This window comes from Eubalaena glacialis, chromosome 1, assembly GCF_028564815.1.
Source record: "Eubalaena glacialis isolate mEubGla1 chromosome 1, mEubGla1.1.hap2.+ XY, whole genome shotgun sequence".
In the NCBI taxonomy this organism is placed as follows: Eukaryota; Metazoa; Chordata; class Mammalia; order Artiodactyla; family Balaenidae; genus Eubalaena; species Eubalaena glacialis.
The window spans coordinates 42840056-42853802 of NC_083716.1; the positions used below are offsets into that span (position 1 = coordinate 42840056).

General features: G+C 33.2%; 2 protein-coding genes across 18 annotated transcripts in view; both read right to left on the reverse strand.

Annotated features, from left to right (window-relative positions):
* The window catches only part of PCDH15 (protocadherin related 15), a 712410-nt gene that overhangs the window by 443082 nt on the left and 255581 nt on the right, over nucleotides 1-13747 (reverse strand). For all 17 annotated transcript variants that reach the window (XM_061195806.1, XM_061195799.1, XM_061195791.1 and 14 more), the window contains one exon: nucleotides 11002-11162. In XM_061195806.1, coding sequence (XP_061051789.1) covers nucleotides 11002-11162 — 161 coding nt within the window. The remainder of the gene's footprint in view (nucleotides 1-11001; nucleotides 11163-13747) is intronic.
* LOC133094940 (myeloid leukemia factor 1-like) lies at nucleotides 6392-6979 on the reverse strand. The gene has a single exon (XM_061195683.1). It carries the CDS (start codon nucleotides 6977-6979, stop codon nucleotides 6392-6394), a length of 588 nt encoding a protein of 195 aa, XP_061051666.1.

Consider the following 13747-nt stretch of genomic DNA (forward strand, 5'->3'; position numbering starts at 1 on the left):
GAAAGAATTTAAATTATATGACCTGCATTTTTACTACCAGTTTTAAAGTCTTTGCTTTAATAGGCTTTTTAAGAAAAGTACTCCATATTTCAATTGTAAAGTAAAAACAGAATAAATACTTGTACTATTAGCCCTTGGCACACCTCTCAGAAGACAATCAGGTGAAAATTTATGTTCTTCTAAAGTTATTTATCTTATAAATATTGTGAGAGAGACCTATAAAACCATTCCATAGCAACTTCTAATTCTATAGTAAGTGTTAACACTGTGACAGAAAGGTCACAATCTTTGTAAGTAGAGGATCAGATGTAGTGTGCTGCGACTTAGTGCCACTTAGTCGCACTAAGTGCCCATAGATTAGATATAACCAGGTCACCTGGAACTCGTCACTGTCAACTTTAGTCCCTTATGCAACTGTTAGTAGCATGGATAGAACTTAGCTTGCAATAAATTCCAACCATAATGGATCATGATGAAGGCAAGAATTCCCTGTGGCTAATATACAGCATTCACTGTAATCTCACGTTGGAATAGATTCTATTCTGCTCTGTAGGAAGGTCATAAATATACCAAATACAGTTCCACCAAGTCTATTAGTGAGAGTTTAGGGAATCCAAAATGCTTAGGAATGTGTTAGGGAAGTTTTGGTTTATTTTTAATAACTAGGTGGCAAAAATAAGTCATGGCAATTCTATCTTCTCTGATTCTCTTAAATTGCTTCATTCATGAAACAAATCAGAAAAAAAATGCTGTGTATAAACTGTTTGGGGGTAATTATTTAGGGTGATTACCATTCATATACACCTAGACATGCAAACTATTTTCCAAATTTAAAAACAATTGTTCAGCACAGTACTCTGAATGTATATTTGCTATCTGTATGTTAGTACACATGTGTGAATACATTTTGACATACATAGATAAAGTTCAGGAATGATATGTACCAACCGTTGATGAAGGTTATCTTTGAAAAGTAAGGTCAAGAGTAAAAAGTAAGTGAAGAATTTTTTCCAATAAATATGTATGAATTTTTTAATTTGAAAAAAATTTATTACATTTTTCAATCACTTAAGTTGCAACACGCAAAGTGAAGCTTTTATAAATAATTTATTGATGTGAACAGTGTAGATTATAGCATACATATTCAGTCTAAGGAGAACTGAGTTTTTTTCTAGAAACTACATTATTTGGACTGCTTAATAAATAAATGTTTAGCAAACCTGAATAAGAACTGATTTTATTTTTCATAAAGCAAAGGCAAATGTTATTCACTCCTCACAGGAATGAAAGTTTTTTATCATGATTTTTCTTCCTATATAAATACTGTTTTTACAAAATAAAAAATCTTCATTACTTTAAAAATAAACTGGAGGACAGTGAAAAGAAATAAGACCCAGCGTGTTGTAGAAATGCTCTTTAAATAATGAAACAAAAGTTAACATAAATGGCTGGTCAGAGTTATAAGTGTACTTCATAAATTAAACTTTCAAAATAAATGGTATATTTAAAGAAGTTGCCTAAAGAAGAAAGTACTGATTTGAAAATATTGTTAGGTATATGTAATATTTAGAAATGTGCAGGTTTTTCACAATCAGTTATTAAGGACATTAAGTTTATTTAATTGTACTTATTTTATGCAAAGTTCAACATGGGTTGGGATTAATATGACATTGCCCTTTTACATTAAGCAAATCCTGTAAAACTGACATGAGATGAATATAGATAACTATAATGGGAGTCAAAAAAGAGTTCTGAGGGAATTCCCTGGCAGTCCAGTGGTTAGGACTTGGTGCCTTCACTGCCGTGGCCTGAATACAATCCCCTGGTTGGAGAACTAAGATCCAACAAGCTGCATGGCACACCCCCCCCAAAAAAAAAAGAGTTTTGAAGGCTTAGGAGTTTGGAGTAAGAAATTATGTACCAGCGTTACTATTAGGAAATATTTTATGAACAGAGTAGAAATTTAAGACATGTTTTGGTAGTAGATAACATTCAACTGATGGTAATGGATAAAGGTAATTTCAAAGTATAGGTTCAAAAGAGTATCAGGGTAGGCATGATAAGAAAAAGTTAGATTATATTGAGGGAACAGCAATTAGTTCAGTTTTCCTAGATTAGAGAATATATGTTTCTAAATAAAAGGAAAAGAGATAGGCTGCAGCTTGAATCTAGGAAACCTCAAGGGACAGTTTGCAATGAGAATTCATCTACCAACAAGGTCAGAACTGTGCTTTGAGACACTAAAACTGGAGAAGGTTGAATCGTGAAATATAGTAAGGAGAACTATTAGGAGACTGTTCCAAAGTCAAGTGAGAATTAAGAGGGCTTGTCCTGGAGTTATGCTGATGGATGCAAATGCAAGACATACTGTGGAGATCAAAGTACAAAACTTAGTAGTTAAATGGATATTGGCCTGGGAATAGAGGTCAAAGCTCTTTGTGCATTTACCAACTTAAAATCCAAAAGAAGAGATGTTAAGATATTCAGCATGTTCCATGCTCTTGGATTGTAAGAATTAATATAGTTAAAATGGCCATACTACCCAAAGCAATCTACAGGTTTATTGTGATCCCTATGAAATTACCCACGACATTTTTCACAGAACTAGAACAAATAATCCTAAAATTAATATGGAACCATAAATGACCCAGAATTGCCAAAGCAATTCTTAGGAAAAAGAACAAAGCAGGAGGCATAACCCACCCAGACTTCAGACAATACTACCAAGCTACAATAATCAAAACAGCATGGTATTGACACAAAAACAGACATATGGATCAATGGAACAGAATAGAGAGACCAGAAATAAACCCACACACCTACGGACAATTAATCTTCAACAAAGAAGGCAAGAATATACAATGGGGAAAAGAGTCTCTTTAGCAAGTGGTGTTGGGGAAGTTGGACAGCCGCATGTAAATCAATGAAGTTAGAACACCCCCTCACACCATACAGAAAAATAAACTGAAAAAGCCTTAAAGACTTAAATATAAGACATGACACTATAAAACTCCTAGAAGAGAACATAGGCAAAACATTCTCTGACATAAATTGTACCAATGTTTTCTTAGGTCAGTCTCCCAAGGCAATAGAAATAAAAGCAAAAATAAACAGATGGGACCTAATCAAACTTGCAAGCTTCTGTACAGCAAGGAAAACCATAAACAAAATGAAAAGACAACCTACAGACCGGGAGAAAATATTTGCAAATAATGTGACAGACAAGGGCTTAATTTCCAAAATATACAAACAGATCATACAACTCAACAACAACAAAAAGAACAACTCAATTGAAAAATGGGCAGAAGACTAAATAGACATTTCTCCAAAGAAGACATCCAGATGGCCAATAGACACATAAAAAGATGCTCAGCATCACTAATTATTAGAGAAATGCAAATCAAAACTACAATGAGGTACCACCTCACACTGGTCAGAATAGGTATCATTAAAAAGTCTACAAATAATAAATGTTGGAGAGGGTGTGGAAAAAAAGGAACCCTCTTACACTGTTGATGGGAATGTAAATTGGTACAGCCATTATGGAAAAGAATATAGAGGGTTCCTCAAAAAACTAAAAATAGAGTTGCCATATGATTTAGCAATCCCACTCCTAGGCATATATCCAGACAAAACTATAATTCTAAAATATACATGCACCCCTATGTTCATAGCAGCACTATATACAATAGCCAAGACATGGAAACAACCTAAATGTCCATCGACAGATAAATGGATAAAGTTGTGTGTGTGTGTGTGTGTGTGTATATATATACACACACACACACACAATGGAATATTATTCAGCCATTAAAAAGAATGAAACAATGTCATTTGCAGCAACATGTATGGACCTAGAAATTATCATACTAAGTAAAGTAAGCCAGAAAGAGAAAGACAAATACCATATGATATCACTTATATGTGGAATCTAAAGTACAACAAAAATGAACATATCTATGAAACAGAAACAGACTCACAGACATAGAGAACAGACTTGTGGTTGCCAAGGGGGAGAGAGAGAGGTGGTGGAGGGAAGGATTGGGAGTTTGGGATTAGCAGATGCAAACTAGTATATAAAGGATGGATAAACAACAAGGTTTGACTGTATAGCACAGGGAACTATATTCAATATCCTGTGATAAACCAGAATGGAAAAGAATATGAAAAAGAATATATATATGTAAAACTGAGTCACTTTGCTGTACAACAGAAATTAACACAACATTGTAAATCAACTATGCTATACTTCAATAAATTTTAAAAAATGCTGGGATTGTTATGAACACAATTTTTCACTATTCAAATCTTTTAAAAGTTTGCCCAAAGTTTTGAGATAAGTATAACAGGACTGTGCCAGAATTATATTTTTTTATTGCAATTTGAATTATTGATTTTATTGTGACCACTATTACCCTATGTCCAATAGTGATTAGAGAATATTGCTCATGAGACAATAATTATAGACTTTAAATTAACAGACTTTAAAACAAAGAGTATAACAAAAGACAAATAAGGGCATTACATGATGATAAAGAGATTCCCTTTTTATGTTAGGTTATATCTTAAATAAGATATAACATTTTTAAACATATATATACCTAACATAAGAGTGCCTAAATATATAAAGCAAATATTAAAAGGCATAGATAAATTAACACTAATACAATAATAGTAGGGGACTTTAATTCCCCATTTATATCAAATGGATAGATCATCCAGACAGAAATTCAAAAAGGAAACGTTGACCTTAAATGACACATTGTATCACATGGACTAGATAGGTATCAACAGAACATCCCATCCAAAGGAGCAGAATTACTTATTCTTTTCAAGTCCGCATGGAACATTCCCCATAATAGATCACATGTTAGCCAAAATCAAGTCTCAATAAATTTAATATTACTGAAATCATATTGAGTTGTTTTCCCACAACAATTGTATGAAACTAGAAATCAATTACAGGAAGAAAACTGCAGAAAATACAAGCATGTGGAGACAACAACATGGTACTAAAAAAATAAGCAATGGGTCAACAAAGAAATCAAAGAGGAAATTTAAAAAAATACCTTGAGAAGAATGAAAATATAAACACAACTTTCCAAAATCTATGGGACACAATAAAAACAGTTCTAAGAGGGAAATTTATATTGATACAGAAAAATATCAAATAAACCACCTAGTTTTACACCTAAAGGAATTAGAAAAAGAACAAACAAAGCCCGAAATTATTAGACGAAAGGAAATGATAAAGATCAGAGTGGAAATAAATGAAATAGAGACTAAAGAGCAATAGAAAGAATAATGAAACTAAGAGCTGTTTTTTGAAAAGATAAACAAAATTGATCTTTAGCCAGACTCACCAAGAGAAAAAGAGAGAGGGCCCAAATAAAGTAAATTAGAAATGAAAGAGGAGAATTTACAACTAATATCATAAGAAATACAAACAATGATAAGAGACTACTACAGACAAGTATATGTCAAAAACTGGACAACCTAGAAGATATAAACAAATTAGAAACATACAATCTTCCAAGACTGAATAAGGAAGAAATAGAAAATATGAACAGATAAATTATTCGTGATGAAATTAAACCAATAATCAATAAACTCCCAACAAACAAAAGTATAGAACCAGAAAGCTTCACAAGGGAATTCTACCAAACATTTAAAGAGTTCATACCTATCCTTCTCAAACTATTCCAAGGCAAAATATAAATGAAAGGAATGCTTCCAAACTCACTCTATGAGGCCAGCATTACCTTGATATCAAAACCAGACAAAGACATTATAAAAAGAGAAAATTAGAGGCCAATATTCCTGATGAACACAGATGCAAAAATTCTTATCAAAATATTAGCAAACTGAATTCAACAAACATTAAAAGGTTCATACATCATGATCAAGTGGGATTTATTCCAGGGATGCAAGGATGGTTCAATATTTGCAAATCAATCCAAATTATACACCACATTACCAAATGAAGGATAAAAATCATATGATCATCTCAATAGATACAAAAAAAGGATTTGACAAAATTCAACATCCATTCATGATTAAAAAAAAAGACTCTCAACAAAGTTGGTAGAGAGGGAATATAGCTCAACATAATGGCAAATTTTTTTTTTTTTTGCTAAGAACATAGTATTAACAACAAGCGATTGGTCTTATGTGTATTACTATGCACCACTACTTTCTCTGTTCAAACAACCAAAACTAAACAAATCAAATGCAATGCTATTCATTTTTTGTTGATTTTCACAGGTGATCCTTTGATGTTGAGTTTGTCCACAGAAACATTTGATCTTCTCCCACGTTCAATGGCTGGACTTTGATGAAATTTCTCCCTTCTTTTAAGTTCTTGGGATTCTGAATTCTCATGACCAATGCTTCACATCCCAGAGTTTTCTAGATTGAGCCATTGTCCACTTGGTTTGTACTTCAGAATCTCATTTTGCCACTCATCATCAAAAGCATGAGCATCACTTTCATTCATATTGATGAACTCTTGATTGACCTCTTCATCTCCAGTCTTGCTGTTCTTTGACTTTTTAATGACATGAGCTCGGTCATGAAGGTGATGACCAACAGCCATTTTTTCTAGTCCACTCTCAGAATCTCTCAGTGCTCTCCTACTTTCCTTTATTCCTCCTGGAGCCCTGCGAGTTTGAGTTGAGGTCTGGAAAACCTTTGGTTGTTCATCTCCTACTTTGGAATAAGTCATAATTGAGGAAGAACTAAACAAATGTCCATTTGGATCCATTGAAAAGTGACCAAAGTTTCTTTGTAATTCCTGCATACTGTTTTGTATATTTAACATTATTTGGTCCATTGCCTGAAGAGGGTTGACATCTGTACAAGTCAAGGAGTTTTCTCCATCCTCATGTCTCGTATGGTTACAAGCTCTTCCTCTACAATCAGAGATGCTGAACATGTCTCTTCCAAAAGGTTCAGAAAAATTTCTCATCATCTGTCGCATACTTTCTCAGTGTGCCATAAATGAATCAGAGAAGAAGGGATCATCCTCAAAGTTGCTGCTCAGCATCCCGAACATCCTGGCTCTGTCTCAGGTGGCGACGTTCAGACAGACTGGGAAACGATGCAACTTGCCACGGCCGCAGCCTGAGCCAGCCTGTTCAATAATGGCCATTTATGACAAACTCACAGCTAACATCATACCTAATGGTGAAAAGCTGAAAGCTTTTCCTCTAAGATCAAGAATAAGACAAGGATGCTACTCTCAGCACTTTTGTTCACCATAGTATTGCAAGTCCTAGTGCCAGCAACTAGACAAGATAAAATAAATAAAAGATATCCAAATTGGAAGGGAAGAAGTAAAACTGTCACTATTTGCAGATGACATAATACTATATGTAGAAAACACTAAAGACTTCACCAAAAAATTACTATAACTAATAAATAAATTCAGTACAGTTTCAGGATACAACAAATTTAATATACAGAACTCTGTTGCATTTCTATACATTAATAATGAACTATCAGAAAGAGAAATCAAGTAAACAATCCTATTCACAACTGCATTAAACAGAATAAATACCTAGGAATAAATTTAACCAAGGAGATAAAAGATCTGTACTCTGAGAACTCTAAGACGTTGATGAAAGAAATGGAAGATGACACAAATAAATGGAAGGATATACCTTTTTTGTGGATTGGAATAATTAATATTGTTAAAATGCCCATACTATCTAAAGCAATCTACAGATTCAATACAATCCCTATCAAAATAATCATGGCATTTTTCACAGAACTAAAACAAATAATCTAAAAATGTAAAAAGGGGATGATATCAGAATAAAATGAATACACTTAACTTTGGGAAAAAATAAAATCACTCCTCTGTTTTATTTTGCTTCATTTTTCTCATTTTACCATAGACAAGTGCTAAATTTTAAAGACTGGCCCTTTACCTATATATTTATCTCTAAATCTACTGCACAGTAGTTTATGAAAGAAAATATTGAATTAGCAAAACTTTGTTTCCTTTCAGCTCTAACATTCAATAATTCTGTAAAGCATCTATACTCAGCTTACTTTAAATGATACTATATTAAAAATATGTGCTCTATCTAGTTAATCTTGCCTTGATCTTACGTTTGGTATTACTATCTGGCTTTTCCTCTCTTCTTCCTGATTTCTCTGTCAGTGAGGGCTCCACCATCTTAATTTTGTAACAGAAACCATTTAATCTCACACTTTGATTTTCTGGATTGAGGACATTCTTAATTAACATTATTATTTTTTACCCTGAACTGAAAGAATTTTCCTCATCAATCTTTCTCAACTAATGCTGCCAGGAAAGAAAATAAAGGCATAATGTCTTATTATTTATCTGTCACTCCTTCTATGGTCACAAATTCTATCTGGAAAAAAAAAAAAAAGCTGCAAAGTGCCCCTACTCATAGAAGGCTCAAGTCCTGTGTCTATTTTAATTCAGGTTTTGTAAGTCCCACCACCCTATGAGAGTACTTGTACAAAATGGCAATGTTAGATCTTTGTCATGACATTCTTTAACTATACAGGCTTGAATTCACTTAGATAAATAATTATATAATTATTTATCTAGATAATTAGATATAATTATAAATAAATTATCTAAATAATTAGATAAATGTTTAGAACATCTTTTATTTACTATTTTGTCATTATTTCAATAAGTTGATTTGCCGAATGGTAAATACATTGCAAATATGTAAGCATATTTTTGTTTTCTTTTGTTTTTCTTTACAGATTTCCCTCTGCCATATTCATTTAACATTTAATATTCTTTAGGTGTCCTATTCTCCAGCATCTTTAGCTAATTTCAGGTAGGTGTCCAATGACAACACTTTAATTTATAAAACATCTTTTCAAGTTTAACTTAACCATAGCATTTCTAATCCAAAAGAACATTTTAAATGGAAAGGAAATTATTTTTGATTATTGTGTTAAAGAACAAGCCTGGACTGTTCTTTAAATGATACGTATGCACATTTTTGTAATTACTTCTTTCAGGTCAAATCAATTTTTAAGTGTATTCCCATGATACTATTTCAGTTTACCCAATGTCCAATAAATGCTGCCCTTATCAGAAATTAAAAAAAACAATAATACCAAGGAAACAGACAAGTATCTTAAAAAGTGAAGATAATTTTTGGTAAGTAATTAAAATTAAAACAATGTTGTAGGTTGGAGAGATGAAGTGCATTTTATGAATACTGAAGGTTATCTTTTCCTTTGACTCATAAATCAGACCTAGAACTTGTGCTTTTTAATATCAAATTGAGGAAAAAAAACTGATTCCAAAAAGAAAGTAATTTACCAGTAAACAAGTAAATTATCATAATCATAGGTGATTTTAAAAAAGGAAACAAAATATAAAATGACAGTGGCCTAAAATAGATAAATATTCTATAATTCTCCAAACATGTTACATTATAAAATTCATATGACTTGGATATGAGTGTTCCTACTTAAAGCCAGTAAAGGATGCCTTGTGGGGAGTGGGCAAAATAAGTAAAGGGGGTCAACCATACGATGATGGATGATAACTAGACTTGTGGTGGTGATCACTCTGTAGTGTAAACAGATTTTGAACTATAATGCTGTACACCTGAAACCAGGTGTAATATAATATAGTATAATGTAATTTAAAAAAAGAAGGATGCCTGTGAGTAACACAGCTTGGGGAGACTCTTGCAGCTTGCAAGTTTGTGCCATTATCCAAATTGCTTTCATAAAAGCCAGACTTATTATAAGATAAGATAAGGCAAGATAAATTCTAAGATAACAACTGTCCTTATTCCGTTTTACGCCTTCTTAACCACCCAGACAAAACTGTAAATTGTGGGGTGTGAAAAATGTTGCCATGATGAAAGGACATAGTGAGTGAGGGCAATGGTGGAGATGGGAACAGCATCAAGGATGACCTTTTCCCCCCTAGGTTGAGCCAACGCATTCCTATTCTCCACTGATATCCTCCTCTCACATCTGTCCCCTCTGCTCAGTCAGCTGAATTATGGGTCTCCCCCAGTGTACAAGGGCAGCCCATCCTGGTGGAAGAGTCCTATTACTGCCCACCTCAACACAAAGCTCTTAAAGACTCTGAATTTTAGATGTGAAATAGATTAGGGATCATCTACCTCACACATATTTAAAGTGGATCATAAACCCCGAACACTGTAGTGATATGATTCAGGTTCACTAGGTTGAATATCTGACATTTCGATTTTATAAAGTGGAAATTTGAGAGTAGGCATGTTTAGATGTACTTCTCAAGTTTTCCCAAGGTCCTGTACAATTACTGGTTATAACACCCGCACACATACATACACACACTTTTCTCTGCACTCAAGACTAGAATGCAAATAAGTGAGACTAAAGTTACATTACAGAGCTACTTAAATCTACTCAAGTTTTTTAACTTTTTCAGAAAGAAGACATTTAACTTTGGTTATTTAGGTATTATTAATACCTAAATACTTAGGTCATACTGCCTGAGAGCATCTGGATTGGGGCATTGCCAGGAAACTTCTGCTCACCTTCTTTTAAGTTTTTTCAGCTCTATAAGCACATTGCCATTCATCTCTCAATGAATGCTTACTGCTTGAAGAGCATCCTCCTGTTAGTAGTTCAACTAAAGTTTCTGTCCTCAAGCCAACATGTAGTTGTATTCTCAAATTCTGCCATGAATTGGGCTGTGCTTATCTTGCTCTTCCAAGGTTACCACCCCTTTATTCTGAGCACTCTGTTCTCTCCTTATTCAGAAGTCGACAAGCTTCCAGGATGTCAGAAGAGAAACACAATGGTTCTCTCAGACACAGATGGTCCCTCTTCCTTTCTTATTCTTCTTTCAAGAAGTTAAAAAAAATGTTTTTGTGTATGAACACAGAAAATAAACTCAAATTATATAACAAAAATTTGATATATCAACAAATACATGCAGATATTTAAATGATGATAAAGTTGTAACAGAGGGACAAAGAAAAAAAATGTACTAACATCTCTATCCAGAACTCTGCCCGTGCTGTTCAGGAAAAGCATTTGTTTAACAGGATCCAACAATACCCAGTAATCCATGTTGTCCTTTAAAGAGAGTTCTATGGTTGGGTCTGGTCCTCCAGCAGTCCCTTTGATCAGCATGTTATCCACCAGAATAGTACCTGCAAACCAAAGAGAGTTACTTGAAAATATATTCTACCTGTATGCATTCTTTAACAAAGATCATACGCTTAAACCCCAGCTGACTTGCAAATCTGTTTCAAAACAGAAGATATTCGACTTTATATCTGCCATGATATAGAAAATGTCCTGCTTCAAAAAGGCAAAAATACCTTTATAATGCTATTTATAAATGATATTTTTGGGAGATGAGGTGGGAGACAGATTCAAACACTTGGTGAGTCTCATCATCTATTTCTTGTATCCTTTTAACAGCATGAATCTGTTCCCCGCCCTGTCCATCACTTCTCACAGGAGTTATCACTGAATTTTATCCTGAACAAAAGGAAAGCCTATAATAACAGAGGCTGATACTTCAATTCACCCAGTAAGACTTCTGATATGAAAAGAGATATCCTGAAAATAAGAGAAAGGAAGAATAAGGAAGAGATAAAGAAGTAGCAGAGACTCCCATGGTGAGAACTGCTTCTTTATCTTTTATCTTAGAGCAAATCCATAAACCATAAATCTTAATGTGAAAGACAAAACTAGTGTTCAGATACACAATAGAAGCCATTCTTCTCTAAGACATGTCTGGGGTACTCAACTAGAACAACATACTATTTTAATGTAACATTTCAATGTTTGCTTTCTTATTATTCTTTCAGTGGGCTGAACTGTAGACATTTGTTGAGTAAGAGCTGAAGCGAGAGATCTCTAATCTCTCCAACTCCGTTAAAGATTCCATCTGTTTTAAAAATTGAATGCAAACAGCACTGATGCAATTCAAATCCCCTCTTTTTTCCCATGCTGCAATGATCCCTTTGACAAACAATAATGCACTATAGCTTACAGCAATCATTTTCAGCTGATCCATTTTATTAAACTTATGGCATAAAGAAGAGATGTGGTCATGCAAATAAAATGTACCCTCCTAAGGACATTAGAATAAATGGCACATATCTAGAAAATTCATTGCCTTAGGATAGCATACAAGAATATATAGATAATCTATAAATATGAATCTAGCTTGAAGAATAATAATGTAATATGTATCGCTGCATTTTCATAAGGCACAAAATTGGCTTCAATGTTATATCATTGCATAATTACAAATAAAAGGGGGGTCTCTGGAAGATTTTTCTCAGCAAGTTAATAGTAATAATAATCTATATTTCTTTATCATGTTATTACTAATGAGCTTTATCTCACTAGGGAATGTCGAAATGAACCATTCTTTTATAACAATATATCTAAATAATGTTTAAATACACACTCACACACATACTTTTCTAAATGGCAGATTATTTACTTCTACTTTTTCACATACTAGTACACATGTATGTAAATATATGAGTGAAACTGATCCTGCTATTTTTTTACTCAACTAGCAAATATATAATCTACAGATATTACATCCAAAAGTACAGATCAGACAATGATGGCATTTTCTGGTCTACAAATATGTTCTAGGCCTGAGTATACACTCTTTTACAAATACTTCACACAACTAACCTTTGAAAAATATTTTGGTCTGTGTTTTCAATATGCAATTAAGAAATTAAAGGGGATATTTTCTGATTAAGAAAAAAATGAAGTATAATAAGTAGGTCAACTAACATTAACATTTATGCCTTGACTCATAATGCATAACAGCAGTAATAGCAGGTCTTTCTCTAGTGTACATACACTCTATGCAGGTACACGAAGGGAAGGCATAATAAACAATGGTTGAAATCAGGAAAAAGGAATTCACTTAGTTTGACACTCATGTCATAGAAGTGAAAAGAGCTGGCCCTGGAACTGACAGAGTTAGAATCTAATCCTGGATCCACCATTTAAGAGCCATGTGAAAGTGGACAGATTATGTAACTACTCACCTTCAATTTCTCTCTTCTACAAAATCAAAAATCAATACCACAATAGAAGAGGTATTTTTTATTATAGTACCATATGTATGTACTTGAAAAAAAAACTTTTATTCTTGTATCGAAAGCACTAACGAAAGCTGAAACAGTCACAGTCAAAATACTAGCACCATATATATGTACTTGGAAAAAAAACTTGTATTCTTGTATCGAAAGCACTAACGAAAGCTGAAACAGTCACAGTCAAAATACTAGCACAGTTAAATATTTAATGATATTTTCTTCAAACATCATAGTCAATATTTACAGCCTTAAATATTGGGGTTTATGCTTCTTCCTTCAAGAAGTAGGTATTGAGGGTCATTTGCTTCTAAATGCAGATTTTTTTCAATGAAATTGAAAATTCGATCTAGCATTTAGCTTTCTTCATTAATCTACTGTTTTAAACTCAGAAAAATAATTTCACACCTCCTTCATCTGTACCCACAGCTTCTCCATATTAACATATTATCAATCATAACCACTAATGTAAACTCTACTTGCATTAAATAAAGGTGCTGCAGATTTTCAGCTTTTTTCTTAAGATCTGCTTACATAGCTATTTATTTTTAACTATGATAAAAATGTGCCCAGAATACGTTAAAACATAAATATACTGTAAAATAACATATGAATCAATAAAATCGCTTCCTTATACCAACTCCATTCCCCTATTTACC